The following is a 16,617-nucleotide window of genomic DNA, read 5'->3' as shown; positions in this document are numbered from 1 at the left end:
GACACCCAGGAGGAAAAACACAGAGCCCAGAGTAGAGAGATAGAGATATATTTCTTCTGTTGCATATTTCAGAATTCACGCTGAGCTTCAGGCACAATGCTACTCCAGGTTCTTCTGAGAGCCTCAACAGTCTTCTTCCACGCTGCTTGTGCAACCTCACCCTTCCAGCGTGCGCCTGGGAAATTCTGCATTGGTCTCAGTGGGCCCTGATGCCCCTGCCTTTCCCATCCAGGGGCAGGGTATGCTGGAAAGCCCTGGAGCCAGCCCCACCCCCTCCAGGGTGCCCTGGCTACAAGAGGACTGTCCTGCTACAGCCAGCTCTGCAGTGCCCCCCAAATCACCTGTTCTTCGGGCTCAGAGCCTGGCAGGGCACCTGCACCCCTGCGGAGACTCAGCCACCAGCACCACAGGCCCAGGCTGGGGGACGAGGCCCTGGAGAGAGAGGGAGGCCCAGCCTCATCCAGAACAGGAGGTGGGCTCAGCAGGCCCCTGGTCCCCACAGACCCAGCCCTCTTCCTGGGGCTGCTCCGAGCCCTATTGCACATCTTCTGTTCCAGTTTCTCCCCCCACCACCCATGTTCCTTTTTAAATTAAAAAAAATACAAACTAGAGAGGAAGGCAAGGAAGAGTTGGGTGTGGAATGCTGCAGGCGCCCTTCTCACGTTCCCGCCAGCCCTCTGATCCCCAGCAAAGACATCAGCAGTAGTTCATACTGTGTCCACCTTCCCTGCCGTCTGTGTGGGTTCTCCATGGCTGAAATGGGTGTGTGGCCTGGGCCTCTGGTTCTTGCCTGTTGGAGGGGACAGCCCTCCATTGTCTGTAAGGTGCAACTCCTGGGGTCCTCCACAGGTGCTGGCTGGGGCCCTGCTACCTGAGTCGCCCGTCAGCTTTGACAGGCCCCAGCTCTGATTTGGGGTCGGGGGACAGAGAGCTCCAGCTGGTCAGTCTGCAGGGCTCCAGGGAGGGGCAGGCAGAGGGGCCTATGGCACACAGTCCGGCCACGGACCAGAAGCTGCTCAGTTCCCCATCTGTCCAGGCCTCAAGTGCAGGGCCTGTGAGCTGTGTGTGCTGCCGGGCGGCCTCCTCCGCAAACTCTGGTGGTGGCAGGTTCAGGATGCTATTCAGGCCCTGGAAACTCTGCTCCATGTACTCGTTGTGGGGTGGCCCCGCGTGCAGCCAGCTGGCATCATCTGGGGGTGCAAAGTAGGCAGTAAGTATATCCCACCCGACAGACTCTGTGGAGGCCAGACCTGGGAGTTGGGTCTGGGTACCCCAGTTCCTGTCACAGCCTTACTGCTGAGTCACAGCTTGCTGAGTGACCTTGGGCTAATCCAAGGGACTTTCTGTGCTGTAAAACTGAGTTTTATAAAATCAAGGCAGTAAGCCCTAGATTCCCAACTGTAGGATACAGTAAAGCAGTGGGTTCAAGGCACTTTAGAAAAGAAGGGAACAGTCTGGTTTGTGTCCCACACCCTTTCTTGACCATCATCGGTGGCTCCTGGAGCCCTCAGAAGCCTGTACTCAGGCCCTTCAGCCCTTCATGCACAGACACTGGCCAGCTTCATCCCCTCGGCTTAGAGCACCTTCTCTGACTTTGTCCTTGAGGCGCAGCCCCGTCCCCACCTGCTGTGCATTGTCACCGTTCTTCTCTTGACTGGGAGGTCCAGGTGTGCGGGGGACACAGCCTGCCTGCCCTGGATTTGCTGCAGCCCCATCAGCACCCCTCCTCCTCTAGGGCACCCCTCCTCTTACCCACTTCTTGTGATAGGATGTGGTGGGGGAAGGAGACACCTACCAATTATCACCTCCTGCCTACCGGCCACTTTCCCTCCAGAGGCTCATCCCTCTCACCCCCTAGGGGAAGTTGCTTATACCAGGCCCTCCCTTGCAGGAAATTTGCCCAGCCTGTGTCTCTGTTCAGAGCCTGCTCCCTTAGCCTCAGCCAAGTGGGCAGAGAGCCATATGACCCTGACAGTGGACTGGGATGGCCAATCAGATTTGCTGTCCCAAGAATGTAGAACCTGGGGACTAAAAGTCCCTGGTCAGTGTCTGTTGCACTGAGAGGCCATGGATGAGGAGCCAGAACCTGAGAAAATGCATAGAGACAGGACAGGATGAGGAACAAGACGGCCCCAGAGAGATGGAGAAAGCGCCTCTGGTTCACAGTGAGGCCTGAGACACTTCCTAGCTCTGTGAAGGAGAGGGCTGCATTCTTCCAGTCTTCTTCCCTTTTTAACTCAAGCTAGGTTGAGTGGATTTGTGTCACATGCACCAGGAAGTCCCTGATAGGTATACTGTTCCTGGTTCACGTGCTAAGACTGAGGTCCAGGAAGGCCAGATAACTTCCAAGGACAAAAGGCCAATGAAACCATCAGAGTTATGTTCCACACCAAGTCTGCCTGACTAGCAAGCTCCCCTTTCCACCACACTGCAGTGCAGGACCCTGCATACTACAGGAAAGAAGACCAAGGCCCCAGCCCTTCCATGCTTCCCGTACTCCAGGGATGGGAGTCAGCTCCGATAGCTGGCTTCTCAGGGTCACCTCTCTGGCAAGTCCTATTCTGTCTGGCTTCTGGGCCTTATTTGAGAACTGCACCCCTTACCTTTCCTGAGAGGTAGTTTGCGGTTGAAGGTCAAGGGCAGCACAAGGAAGCGGGTCTCACCCAGCGGTTCCCAGAACTGAAGGAGTCGAACAGTCCAGGGCCCTGGCCGCAGGGGCCGGCTCAGTGGGGGTTTGTACTGTGTGACCTCGGTCTCCGTATCTACTGTGATGTCGTAAGATGTGGCCACCACATAGGTTGGGTCGATCCAGACCACTGTGGCTGTGAGGTTGGGGCCCCGGGCCCAGCGCTGCATGGCCACAGGCTCGTCCAGTGGCCCCAATAACCCCCCAAAGTTCCGGAAAAGACGCTCTTTGGGGTCCCAGTCAGTGCCAACCTGTAGAGAGAGAGGCAGCTGGGCAGGAGTGTGGGAGAAAGGTCCTTCTCTCTCCTCTGAGGCTGCTTCTCACTGTGTAATCTCAGGCCAGTCACTGTCTCTTTCTGGGCCTCAGTTTCCCCATCTGCAAAATGAAGGGGTCAGACTAGGAGATCTTATATCTCTCCCAGCTCTGAGATTCATTCTAATCTTCCATTCTGACTGCTAGGCAGTGGAGGTCAGTCTTCCTTATTGGGGACAATATGTCCTCCTTATTGGTGACAATATGGCAGGGATGAGGTTCAAAGCCCTGCCCAGAGGCCACTTCCACATGAAGCCAAAGCCTCTAAGAGACCGTAAGGAGCCACTCAGAAGCTTAGTTTCATAGCCTAATTCGAATGTCCACGTCCCTGTAGGAGAAATCCCTGTAGTCTGGAAGACTGGGCTTGTGTCGTAGTAGAACTGAAAATTTCTTCCCTGCTCCCTTCGTGTCCTCTGCATGCCCCAACCAGGAGGTGCTCCTCAGTGTGCACAGGTGGGGGAGTGACACAGGATATCTATATGGGGGCACCACCATGGCTGCCTACTGGGAAAAGAACCTTACCCCTCCCTTGGTGTCTGTCCCTCTCTTCCCACTACCCCGAGTCTTGCTGGGGGTTGGGAGAAAGCAAGGCGGGGGACCTGTCCCACCTCCAGACTCTGGAGCCGGCTGGCCTGGTCACTGCGCCCCAACAGCTTCAGCGACCCCTGGGGCATCAGCCACATCTCAAGCGTCTCTGCCGGCCCCTGGGCTGAGGGCTGCACCACCTGCGTCACCAGGTAGCCCTGGAAATGGTCGTCATAGAAATACAGGTGCACGCTGGACGGCAAGCCCCGGGGCTCAAACCTAAGGTGCCAGCAGGGAGAAAGGGAGATGCCATCAGCATACCTGACTTGGCCTGGAGTCCCAGGGAGAGGGGGTTCTGGGGAGTCCCATCCCCAGGCACTTCCTTTCCCAGATCTCACACGTGGGTGCTGTGGCACCTACATGCCTGGCTCTTGCCTTCTTTTTGCCATTTGCATTTTTTCCTGCCTCAGGCTGGGGCCTTGTTGTGGGCAGGGGACGTCACTCGCTGGTTGGCCTCCCCCTAGGGCACCGCACCCCGAGGGCCTGCTGTATGTCAGAAGGGGGACTCACCTGCAGAGTGGGGTGGCCAGTGGGGGCGCAGCGGTGGCGGCATGGCGCAGGCTGAGGCGGGCAAAAGCTGTGTAAGCGGTGAGCATGACATCACTGAGCCCGCTGGGGCCGTCGGCCGCGTCGTAGGTATTCTCCCAGTAGGCCTTGAGGGCCGGTGTGCCTGGGGGGTAGCTGCCGTACAGGTGGAAGTCCAGGATTTCCAGTACCTCCTGGTTCACAGTCGACTCGAACTTCCGGGCGAAGAAGGTGGGTCTGGAGACTTGCTGGAGCGGGAGAGGCAAGGTGGGTGAAGGGCTCTGGGGGCCCCAGAGGGCATGGCGGGGCTGGCCCCTCAGCACTGCTTAGGGCTCGGCCTCCTGCAGCTTTTCCTGCTTCTGTTACAGCCCCAGACCTCTGAGGGCTGTTCCAGGCCAAGGCCCCCCAGATTCTCTGACTGGCCCCCACTGCTGATCTCCTGTGAAAAGCCGGGGGATGGGGGAAGACCTAGCAAAGGGCAGCCTTGGGGCCACGGGCAAGCACCTGCAGCCGGAGGAAGTCCTGCGGCTTGAAGTCGTTGGGGGAGCAGCCGCACCAATCCACGATGTGCTTGTACTGGCACTTGCAGCCCAGCTTGCGGTTCCAGTTGGTGACTCGCAGGTTGTTGTCCACGAGGGTCTCACAGGCCAGGCTGTTCTCCAGCACCGTGTGGAAGAAGGACTGCAGGCAGCAAGGGAGGGTGCAAGGTGAGCTGCAGGCAGCCCAGCCCACGCCCTCCCCGGCCTCCACACCTGCCAGGCCACCCACCTCAGCTGGGAGCAGTGTGTATGTGTAGAACTGGCGTAGCTGGGCCACAAGCGGGTCATCTGTGTACACCACATACTCCACAAAGCTGCGCGTCAGCACGAACCAGTCAGAACCGCCGTCTACCACGATGCCCGCCGGGATCTGCCGCTCGCCCAGGCGCCACATGTGCGAGTCGCACTCATGGAAAAGCCGGTCCAGGCCCTGTTTCTTGATGAACCTGCGGGGGTCAGAGAGGCCACGGCTGGGGATGCTCTGCACAGGGTGGGGTCCAAGCTCTTTCACTGCCCAGCAGCCAATACTCCTCAACTTGTGATTGGTGTGGAGGCTTTGAAACCCAGGGCTGGGGCCACCGAGCCCCACTGTGTGGGAGGGGTTGGGACAAGACACTGGGGCCAGGGCCTCCTTCTCCACCCTCTCACCTGGAGTTGTCCCGGCCATGTGACTTGAGGAAATTCTTGTCCCGGTTCTTGGAGAGGAATGCCACCAGCTCCTCATTGGTCCTGGTGAAGGAATGGGTGGCAGCCAGCCATGTGAGATAGTTGCTCAGTACCCTGGCTTTTCTTCTCACCCTGAGAGCTGTCTGGCCATGTGCCCTACCCCTGGCCGACACTCTGGGGTGGTGAGTACCACAGGCCCCTGAGGAAGATGACCCCATCCTTCCTCTGCCCCAGCACACCAGGTACAGACCTCTGCCTTCTCCTCCCCTCCGTTGCCTATCATGCTCAATTCTCAGATCATCTTACACCAACTCCTCCCCTAAAACATGGCTGGGGCCCTGGGGCCCACCTCTGAGTAGGGCAGATGACAGAGTGAGGCTTGGGGGCGAAGGTCCACCAGAGCCCTCCAACCCCAGTACCCAGACAGGGGTCCCCTCCCATCCAGAGGACTCTGAGCCCAATCCCCACACCTGGTTGGGTAGTCGGTGGCACTGAGGTTGATGAAGAAGTCCCAAGCCCAGCCAGGCACCTCTAGCAGGTCCCGCATGCTCCGCAGATACATCCTCAGGAGGCTGGCCCCGCCCCAGATGGTGACCATGCGCCAGGGCGTCACCCGCACATTATCATAGCGCTGGGCCAGCTCCGCCACCTCCCGGTGCAGGTAGTTGGAACGCTGGTGGGGAGGAGACACTCAGCCGGCCCCCAGTGTTATCGCCATCCCCAATACCACCCCAGGACAGAGTGCAAAGGACACAAGATGGGGAAAGCACAGGGCAGGGCTCCAGCCCCTAAGCGGCTGAGCCGGCTCGTGTGGCTGTCCCCGTTCCAGGCCTGTTTCCCGCTCTAGGATACCTGTGCCAGGTCAGAGACCTTATCTGCCTGCAACCTTCTGTCTCTGCTCTGCTCACCTCAGACCCCCTTGGCCTCTCCCCACCACAGTACCTTGTCCACATGGATGTAAAAGAAGTGCTGCTCGTGATAGACGGCCTTAAGGAGACGCTTCAGCTGGCGGATGGCACGGCCATGAACCACCAGCATGTAGGCGATTCGCACCGGGGGGCCAGCCACGGGCTGCTGGGCCCGGCTCTCATCCCACTGGATGCCGGGGCTCATCTTCCCTGAGAGCAGAGAACAGGCATTGGCGAGGCCCACCCTAGGTCACAGGGCAGGGGTGAGATGGGAAGAGGGGCTGCCTGTCTTCCAACGAAGCCTAGACTTGGAGCCCCATGCTCCTGGGTCCCCACTCTGCCTCTGCCACTTAGTAAATACACCGGGCAAAGACTTAGGCCTGGAGGGAGGCCCCCCTCGGCTCTTTCTTCCTCTGAGAGATGGGGGTGAGGATCTGGGCCACGCCACCTCCCTGCCCCGGCCTGGGAAGGGCTGGAGCACCCCTGTCCCTCACCAGTCAGCTGACAGTGCCGGGGCACAGCCTTGGGCATGAGGCTCCCAGCCTGGTGCAGGCACACCACATTGGCGATCTCCTGCTGGCACTGCTTGGTGCTGGCCCGGGCCAGTGCAGACAGTGCATCCTTGCCCACGATCTCGCACTTTGGGGTGAAGCCGTTGTCCGTGGGCTGGGGAGCACCCTCCACGCTCCCTGTATCTCCATGCGGTGGGAAGCCGGCTGCCCCTACCAGCGCCTCCCCAGCTGCTGCCCCACTCAGGTTCTGGCGGCCTGGGGCCTCCGGGGGTGGGGCAGGTGGGACCCGGCGGCTGGCTCTCTGCCGGCTGGTTACTGCCCGTACCACCTTGGCCACAGGCACTCCTGGGCTCTCAGCACGGCCCCGCCAGCGCCCATGCCTTCTGCCTGCGCTGCCCCGTCGCCCTGCTGAACTGTCTGTGTCCTTGGAACCCTCACCAGGGTCCAGTGGCCGTGGCTTCCTCTGCCTTCCTTTCTGTAAGAGATATGCAGACACGTCACTGGGGCAGCCCCTCAATGCCTCCTGTTCCTTGACCTCCATCTTGGCTGGGGGCAACCTCAGACTTAGATGCTCCTGCCCACCTTTTTTTTTTTTTTTTGAGACGGAGTTTTGCTCTTGATACCCAGGCTGGAGTGCAATGGCGCGATCTCGGCTCACCGCAACCTCCACCTCCTGGGTTCAGGCAATTCTCCTGCCTCAGCCTCCTGAGTAGCTGGGATTACAGGCATGCGCCACCATGCCCAGCTAATTTTTTTGTATTGGTAGAGACGGGGTTTCACCATGTTGACCAGGATGGTCTCGATCTCTTGACCTCGTGATCCACCCGCCTCGGCCTCCCAAAGTGCTGGGATTACAGGCTTGAGCCACCGCGCCTGGCCCTCCTGCCCACCTTTTACCCAGAGAAGCGTTTTTCACCTAAGGACTCAATCAGCACCACCACGGGGGCGCCTCCCTGGCCAGCCGCCGAGGGATCACTGGTCCTCCCGCCATCAAATCAACACCCCTGTCCCCACTGGTTCTCAGATCACATGGCGCTATGCTTGATTTTCTGCTCTGGACTCAGATACCACTTTCTTTTTCAGCAGATGTTAAAATAAATATCCACTTGTCCCAAGGAAAGGGTACAAAGACCCCACCGAAGGCACAAGTGTCCATCTAAGACCCAGCACTCCCACCGAGGGCTGGGAGGAGACAGTGGTCTTCAGAAGACTCTGACTTCCAGATGAATCCAAAGCATTTCCATGTGGGAAGACTGAGCCCACCACACAGTGAAGCAGGAGTGCCCGTGGGGATGAATGGAGGTGAAGCCTGAGACCCCAGTACTGCCTGGGTCCTCTAGGAAGCAGATCGAGACAAAGTGAGAGTACAGGAGGGTCACTGCAGGTACCCCGTGAGCGATGGGGCAGGAGCCGGCAGGGAAAGCCTTTGGACCACAAAGGAGACGGCCATGCTTCTGCCTCCAGCACAGCCTTGAGGAAGTCCTGGCTGGCTCCTGGGAACACTCCTGCACACGTACCGCCTGGGGCTGGTGAGCCCTGAGCCACCTCCACACTCAGTCCCTGGCTGGAAAGCTGGGGCAGGGCCTGGAGGCACCTGCGGCTGGAGGCTGTCACCTCACCGCACATGCAGTAGGTTCTTCCTTGAAGGGATCCCTGCACCGGGGCACCTCTACCACTGCTGCAGCCCTGCTTCCTGGCTCTAAGTGCTCTGGCACCTGCTGCTTCTCCTCAAATCCAGGCCCTTCCCTAGATGGCGTGGTGGTGATGGAACAGCATGTCTACTCTCCTCCTCCCCTGTTCCCCCATGCTACCTACCCTCCTGACCAAATCCCATCCATCTTTTCAGATCCAGCTCCAAGGCCCCTGGCGTGCACCCAGTCCACTGGCCCTGCAGTGGGATGGGCTGAGCTCCGAGGCCCTGGATGTCCCTCTAGCAGTAAACTCCTTAATGAGGAGCTCCATGTCAGCTCCATCTCCCCAGGGCCCAGCAGAGCAGCTGGCACACAGGGGACACCTAGCTGGTGTCTGGCGGATGAGATGTAGAAAGGACAGAGGAATAGGGGCCACCATGTGAATGCTCTGGAGTCTCCAGGGCTCTGGGCCCAGCTCTGCCAACTCACCAGCAATTGCCTAACTTCTCTGAGCGTGTTCCCTCAGCTGTAAGGAGGAGTAACAAATGAGATCAAGCATGAGACACTGCAGCTAGGGAGAGCCGTCTCCACCAGTCTCATAAACCCTCTCCCACGGGCCTTCCCCTCCATGCTCACAAGCTCTCCAGGACTGTCCTTTTCTTTCTTTCTTTTTTATTTTTTGAGATGGAGTTTCACTCCTGTTGCCCAGGCTGGAGTGCAATGGCACCATCTCGGCTCACTGCAACCTCTGCCTCCCAGGTTCAAGCGATTCTCCTGCCTCAGCCTCCTGAGTAGCAGGGATTACAGGCTCCCACCACCACGCCCAGCTAGTTTTTGTATTTTTAGTAGAGATGGGATTTCACCATGTAGTCCATGCTGGTCTTGAACTCCTGACCTCAAGAGATCTGCCCGCCTTGGCCTTCCAAAGTGCTGGGATTACAGGCGTGAGCCACCATGCCCGGCCAGGTCCTCCTCTTTCTTCACCTTTCAGTGGTTGAGTTAATGGATCACTCTGTCTTGCTTGAAGTGCCCTGTGCATCTGGTTTCCAGGATACCCACCTGGTTTTTCTTCTCTCTCACTGCCACTCCTTATGGTCTTCTTGGTGCTTCCTTGTTTCCCAGGGCACACCCGGGGGCCCTTCCTGTCCTAGCACCTTCGCTTCCTAAGTGATCTTTAGTGCTTGGGTTTCTAAACTCCATCCCCTCCCACAGATTGACCTCTCTGGACTGGATAGCTCCTTTGAACCTTTAGGCATTTAACTATCAGCCTCCTTGACATCTCACGTGGGAGCCCGATCGACCTCTCAAAGCCACAAGCCCAAAAGTTACCTTCTGCTCTTCATCCCCAACCTGCTCCTACTTCACCTTCCCCATCTCAGTTAATGACAACTTTATCCTTCAAGATGCTCAGGCCAAAAACTTTTGGAAGTTTTTTTTTTTTTTTTTTTGTATTTTTAGTACAGACAGAGTTTCACCATGTTGGCCAGATTGGTCTCAAACTCCTGACCTCGTGATCCACCTGCCTCAGCCTCCCAAAGTGCTGGGATTACAGGTGTGAGCCACCGCGCCGGCCAGGAGTCATCTCTGACTCTTTCCCTCACACCCCACATCCACTCCATCAGTAAATCCCATCGAGGCCACCTTCAGAATACATCTGGAATCCGATCCCTTCTCAACACCTCCCTCACCATCCCCGCCTAGATTCCCTGGTCTTCCAGCTCCTACTCTTGTTCCCCTAGATTCTTTTCTCATCACAGCAGCTGGTGTTTCTGTTACAACTCTTAAAGCCCCATTTCACCACTCCCCTGCTCCAAACCTCCAGTGGCTTCCTCGCTTAGGACAAAAACCAAAGCCCTTACAGGAGTCTACAGAGGCTCCTGAGCTGTCTAGCTGCCCCTTCTCCACCCAGGCCTCTCTGACCTCATCTGGGAATTTGTCATGCTCATTCTCCTGCAGCCACAGTGGCCTTCTCCGCGCCCCCTCATCCCCCTGGCACTCCTGGCTCCAGCCCTTGCATCCACTATCCCCTGTGCCTGGCATACCCTCCCCCAGATGGCCCCACAGCTCATTCCCTGCCTCCTCAATTCTTTGTTCAGGTGGTATCTTCTCAGCAGGGCCAACCCGACCACTGGATTTACAAAGCCAGCCCACCCTCCTCCTCTGCTGTCTTTTTCCCACAGCACAATATTTCCTCTCATCCTACCATTTATTTACATTGTGTTTTTATGTGTCTTTCTCCTCAGAAGATTGTAAGTTCCCCAAGGGCAGGGCTTTTCGCTGTTTTGTTCACTGACATAGTCCTAGCACCTAGGAGACTGTCTGGCTATGGTACACACTCAGTAAATGTTTTTTGAGAGCCTGGTTCTGTTGCCCAGGCTGGAGTGCAGTGGTGTGATCTCAGCTCACTGCAGCCTCTGTCTCCTGGGTTCAAGCAATTTTCGTGCCTCAGCCTCCCAGGAGCTGGAATTACAGGCGCGTACCATCATGCCCAGCTAATTTTTTGTATTTTTACTAGACAGCATTTCAGCATGTTGGCCATGCTGGTCTTAAACTCCTGACCTCAAGTGATTCACCAAACTTGGCTTCCCAAAGTGCTGGGATTACAGGCCTAAGCCACTGTGCCCAGCCTTAGTATTTGTGGAATGAATGAATGAATGCAAAGCTTTTGCCATAGGCACAGCATTCAATAAATGCTGCCATCTTTTTTTTTTTTTTTTTTTTGAGATGGAGTCTCGCTGTCGCCCAGGCTGGAGTGCAGTGGCATGATCTCAGCTCACTGCAACATTCGCCTCCTAGGTTTAAGTGATTCTTGTGCCTCAGCCTCCCAAGTAGCTGGGATTACAGGCATGTGCCACCATGCCTGGCTACTTTTTATATTTTTATTAAAGACCAGGTTTCACCATGTTGGGTAGGCTGGTCTTGAACTCCTGACCTCAAGTGATCTACCCACCTTGGCCTCCCAAAGTGCTGGGATTATAGGCGTGAGCCACCACACCTGGCCCAATGCTGCCATCTTTATTATTATGTTTACTCAGATGAGAGAAGGAAATAGGCAAACATGAAGTCAAGAGAGGCCCAAGATCCTCGACATCTTGTACTTGGCTAGGTTGGGTTCTCTGTGCTCCTCACCTACCCAGGACTTCCCCTGATTCCTGCACACGCTGTTTGAGCATATCAGGAACCTCATGCTGTCAGGCTGACAGCCACCTTCAGGCCAGAGCCCCATCCCTATACCCATGCCCTCTGTGCCCAGCACCCAGCCAGCCTTCTGATATTTTATTTTTATTTTTTTAAAGATGGGGTTTCACCATATTGGTCAGGCTGGTCTCGAACTCCTGACCTCAGGTGATCCGCCCACCTCAGCCTCCCAAAGTGCTGGGATTACAGGCATGAGCCACCGCGCCCAGCTATTTTATTTATTTTAATAAAGATGTGGTCTCGCTATGTTGTCCAAGCTGGTCTCGAACTCCTGGGCTCAAGTGCTTCTCCCACCTTGGCCTCCCAAAGCGCTGGGATTACAGATGTGAGCCACAGCTCCCGGTTGCCCTCTGATCTCTTAAAGGTGGCCAGTGGGAGCTGGGGGCAGCCATCCCCATCTGAGAAGAGATACCTGCAAGAGGAGGCAGCAGACCCTATTCTGTACCCACACTGGGGAGGTCACCCCAGGTTGGGGAACCCCTAAGAAAAGTGAATGCAGCCCGATTGAACTGTGTGCATCAGCCTGGTAACATCTGACCTGGCCACACAGCAAGCAGACAAAGACATTCCCAAGCTTAGGTGGGTAGAGATGGCAGAGAGCTGTGGGCTCTCCGGGTGGAAGCCAGTATCAGTGAGTCAGGAAGCTGGTCAGGAGGGTAGGGCATGAGGCACAGGGTCAGGTTGGTTGTGGTGGGGGCCAGGATGTGGGAGGAGACGAGCATGTTGGTCCCTGCACTGCAGTGGGAGCTGGCTCACCCTCAGAAGGACAATCCTAGAGGAGGCTGGGGGATGAGGAGGCAGCAGTGAGGAACCAGAGAGGCCCTGGTGGGCAGCCAGCCCCCACCTCTGTCCGTTCCAGGCATGTCCAAGGAGTATTATCACAGCCCCAGCCTTGAGCCCCTCACAGGCCGCCCCCAGCAGCCCCTGAGGTCGGTAGCCCTTCTGATGACTAAGGGTGGGGAATGGTCCTCTGACCTCCCGCCTAGATACATTCTAGCCTCAGAGACTCCTTCCTGTCCTCCAAGGAAGCAATTAAAATCCTCTGCCACTTCCTGGCTCTGTAGCTCCACCTTGGAATCCTTCTTTGAAATGCTCCCCCTATTCCCCACCTCCTTTGACTTCTCAGGCTGCATTTAAAACAAGTGGTGAGATGGTGTTTGTGAAAGCTTTGGAAACTACTGAGCGGCTCCTTGGAGGTTAGCGACCATCCCTGGTATCCACTCTCAGCCTCTCCATAGATGAGCAGAGCGCACATCTTAAATGCACACTGAATCCTGTGCTGCTTAGACTCCTTCAGTGCTCTCCCGCTGCACTTAGAATAAAACCCTTGCCCCTTGCTGTGGTCCTTTCAGCCATGCAGGATGGAACCTTCTTCCAGGGAAAGCACCACACCCTCCTGTCCATTCCTCAAGGGTGCCCAGCTAAGCCCATCCTCCTCAGGGCCTTCTGCCCAAACTCTCACCTACCTCTTCCTGTGAGAAGACTTTCCTGACCCCCTGATCTAACCCAACCCCTTTGTCATTCCATTGAGTTCCTTTTCACTATCTGTCTCTCCCTGTAGATTACCTACCCATGAGGGCAGAGACCTCATTTATTTTATTTTTTTATCCCCAGTATTAGCACACTGTCTAGTACTAAGTATGACTTTATACCTATTTGTTGAATGAATGATTGAATGAATGAACTGTATTCCCAACGCACAGTGCTGAGATAGTAAGAGTTATTTACCGACAGCTTAGTATGTGCCAGGAACTCCTGCAAGTACTTCACAGGCATCATTTTCACTTAATCTTTATAATCACCCAACACGAGAGGTGCCATTAATATCCCCATCTTGGGGAGGGATACTAAGGGAGGAGGTGAAGTGATTTGCTGGTGGGTTCCTCAGGGGCAGAGCTGGAAGAGAGTGGTGAAGTGGGTGGTCCAGCTGCAGCACTCAATGTCCCAAGCACCCCGTTATGCTGCCTGGCAACCCCAGAGTCAGGTGAGGGAGCTGCTGAGGGGTCCAAGCAGCAATGGGTACCTGGACCACACAAGCTTTTTCAAACATTCTGGTCCAGGTTTCCCCTATTCATTCAGCCAGGAAGCTGGAGGAGGAGGTGGGAGGGATGGGGGCAGTATCCCAGAGTGGTCACATATTCCAGGGTCAGAGGGCTCCCTAACTGCCTTCGCAGCCCATTCCACCTTGGAATGTCCCATCTGCCCAGAGTCTTCCTACACTGGGCCTGGAATACTCTCCTCTTCACCCTACGTGTAGGTCCACACAGGAGCTAAATCCCAGAGGATGTCACAGAGCCAGCCGCCCCCTGCCTCCACCTCCTTTTGGAGTTATGGTCTCATGTGACTCTGTTCCAGTCCCCCTCACCATCCCACCCTCTGGGTTCTCCAAAAAAAAGGGCAAGGGCAGTTCTTCTGTCTCCACACCAGGCCTTCCAGACTGGCGAGATGTGGTAAGGGGTCGTGGGTATCAGGACTTTCTTGGCCTTCACCCTGTCCCCAAGGACAGCAGCAGGCAGAGCCTCTGACCTGGAGCCCTGGAGGCAGCAGAACAGGGAACTGGGGGTAGGGAGGCCCTGACTGTGGGCCACAGCTTAGGGCTGTCCTCTCCACCTCTGCGGCGTGAACCCAGACCCACGGGGCCCTTCCCCACCACACCGCTGGGGTGTCTGAGCCTCCAGCTGTAACCACATCAGCCAAGAGGGAGAAAGACCCCCGAGGCAGGGACCTGGGGCTGTTGCCCCTACTCTAGGGCCTGGGACTCTGCTGCTGTCCCATTCCCTTAGAGCCAGAGGGCCCCTCCCTAATTCCCTAAGGTCCTGAGGCCAACTCACCAGTTCACTTCCTCCTCCCCCTGCCCTCCAGAGACCCATCCAGGTTCTTCAAACCCCCGGCTGAAGAAGCCACACCTCATGAACACTCCAGTTCTCTCCGTCGGGGTCACTCCTGTTCCTTCAGTTCCCGGATACACACTTTGTCCCAGGCCCGAATTCCACCTCTGAGCTCCACTTCCGCAGCGGCCGCTGCCCCTCAGGCTCAGCTGGGCAAGGACGCCCCAGGTCCCTTGGCCCCACTCCTCCGCCCACGGCGCGCACATCCCCGCCCCCTCCCAACTTCGGAAAGTTTGGCCTGGGGCTCCCCACCTCCGAGCAGAGCAGATTCAGGCCCAGCCCCGTCTCCCAGCCCCGCTCGCCGCGCCTGACCTTCATCACTCTCCGGGCCAGAGACCACCCCAGCATGACCTGCTCCTCCCGCCCCGGCCCCTAGTCCACCAGGGCCCGGGTCGCCAGGCCATGCACTGTCCCCGCGCGCAGCTCCCTAAGCCCGCGGGGGAAGGGAGTACCGGGGGCTGGATGCTCCGCTCCAGGCGACCGCCGGCGCCCCGCACGCACACACGCGGCCCGTGCCCCACTTCCCCGGCTGGGGCCGCCCGCAGCCCCGCCAGGACCCCGCGCGCCCCCGTGCCCGGCCTGCCCGCCCGCCCGGCCGTTGGAGCACCTCGCCCGCCTCGTCCTCCTCCAGGCCGCTGAAGCTCCACACCACCAGGCCCTGAAGCAGCAGGATGGCCAGCGCCGTGGCAATCGCCAGCTTGTAGCGCCGCACCAGCTTCTGCACTCGCGCGCTCGCCACCATCTTCCTGCCCGGGACGCGGGGCGCGCGCCCAGCCCTGCAACCCGGCCGCGAGCGCGCGCACGGGCGCGGGGCTGAGGCGCCCCCCCCTCAGACGCCCGGGAAGGCGGGTCGGGCGCGCGCCGGGGCGGGGCCGGGGGCGGGGCCCGCGAGCCCAAAGCGCCGCGCCCCTCAGACTAGGGGTGGAGCCCGACTCTCAGGGCCTCCCGCCGGGGCAGCCGCGGGCGTGGGCCTGAGCACCTGCCTTCCGCGCTCGCGTCTCCGCCGGTGCCCATGGTTCCCACGTGTGCTCCCCTCCACCTGGACGGCGAGCGCCTGGTGCTGGGGAGTGGAAGGTCTGCGGCACAACCTCTCTTTCCCGGTGTCGGGGGTCGTGAGCGAGTTCAGTCCCACGCGGGTAAGCTCTCGGCCCGGGGGCCCCGGGAACGCCAGGGCTCCCAGAGACGCCGCCTTGGGAGAGCGCATGTGAGAGCCACAGGCCTCTGCTTAAAAACCTGGAGGCCGCACCTGCGGGGCAAAGTCTTACCCCTTGATAGGCATCAGAGAGCTTTCAAGAATCTTCCTTTCCGCTCGGCGCTCATCCTAAGCATCCTCAGGCCGCTCCCAGAGTCGTGGTTCTCAAACTACTCTAGCGTGCGTCGGAGTCTCTTGGAGGTCTTGATAAAACAGATTTTAGGGCCTCTCCTCCCTCCCACAGAGTGTCTTCCTTGGTAGGTCCGGAGTGGGGCCTGAGCATTAGTATTTTCAGCAAGTTCCCAGGTGATGCCGATGCCGTTGCTCTGGGACCAAACTTGGAGAACCAGTAGACCTCGACACGTGCTGGTCCCTCTGCCAAGTCCTAGCAACTGTCCCCCACTCCCACCCCCACCCCATACGCCATCGGTGACATCCTCGCTTGCGTCCCCAGCACTGTGCAGTGAGCACCAATCACACGTCCGGTCGTGACTGCACTGGGATCACGCCCTGCCTTGGACACCCAGCAATGCTCAAGAAATGTTTCGGAAAGCAAGCAGGCGAGGCCCAGCTTCCTGTCTAATTGGCTGTCCCTAACATTTTTTTGAGAGCCTGGCGGGTGCAAGCACCGCATTGGACAAGGTCTAAGCACCTGCGGCCTCCCCTGAGCCTGGAAGGCCCATGGAGACAGGGGAGGCGAGAAGAGCAAAACAGTGCCCATCAAAGCTAGGTGAATCCCCAGCTGGAGAAGCCAGACACTGGAAGGAGGATGTCATAAAAATAGCAAATACAAGTTAGAAGGTTTAAAGAGAAGACTTTAGGAACCATTACACGGAGGTCTGGAAAGAGAAGTGGCTTACAAAAAAAAAAAAAAGTTTGAGGCGGGGCGCTGTGGGTTACGCCTGTAATCCCAGCACTTTGGGAGGCGGAAGTGGGCGGATCACCTGAGATTGGGAGTTTGAGACCAGCCTGATC

At 57.8% G+C, this 16,617-nt stretch overlaps 1 protein-coding gene across 4 annotated transcripts; it reads right to left on the bottom strand.

The window, feature by feature from the left end:
* Nucleotides 1–15,207, bottom strand: XYLT2 (xylosyltransferase 2). Of its 4 annotated transcripts, none has more exons than XM_021666799.2 (11): nucleotides 15,058–15,207; nucleotides 6,716–7,208; nucleotides 6,256–6,431; nucleotides 5,784–5,986; nucleotides 5,296–5,376; nucleotides 4,877–5,093; nucleotides 4,613–4,789; nucleotides 4,094–4,356; nucleotides 3,607–3,802; nucleotides 2,604–2,937; nucleotides 1–1,190 (listed from the first exon to the last, which is right to left on the bottom strand). In XM_021666799.2, the coding sequence occupies exons 1-11, from the start codon at nucleotides 15,190–15,192 to the stop codon at nucleotides 868–870; spliced, it is 2,598 nt and encodes an 865-aa protein (XP_021522474.2). In that variant the 5' UTR covers nucleotides 15,193–15,207; the 3' UTR covers nucleotides 1–867. The 4 variants fall into 4 exon arrangements, 3 of the variants coding, with proteins under 3 accessions (XP_021522474.2, XP_021522475.2, XP_021522476.2); XM_021666800.2 differs by having other exon boundaries at nucleotides 33–1,190; nucleotides 2,664–2,937; nucleotides 15,058–15,192; XM_021666801.2 differs by lacking the exon at nucleotides 15,058–15,207 and adding an exon at nucleotides 13,291–14,586 and having other exon boundaries at nucleotides 33–1,190.
* Nucleotides 15,208–16,617: the final 1,410 nt, after the last annotated feature.

Source organism: Aotus nancymaae, unplaced genomic scaffold, assembly GCF_030222135.1.
Source record: "Aotus nancymaae isolate 86718 unplaced genomic scaffold, 86718_ANA_hifiasm-v0.15.2.pri h1tg000072l, whole genome shotgun sequence".
Taxonomy (NCBI): Eukaryota; Metazoa; Chordata; class Mammalia; order Primates; family Aotidae; genus Aotus; species Aotus nancymaae.
Note: the sequence above shows the minus strand (reverse complement) of the source record. Positions and strands in the feature narration are given on the sequence as shown.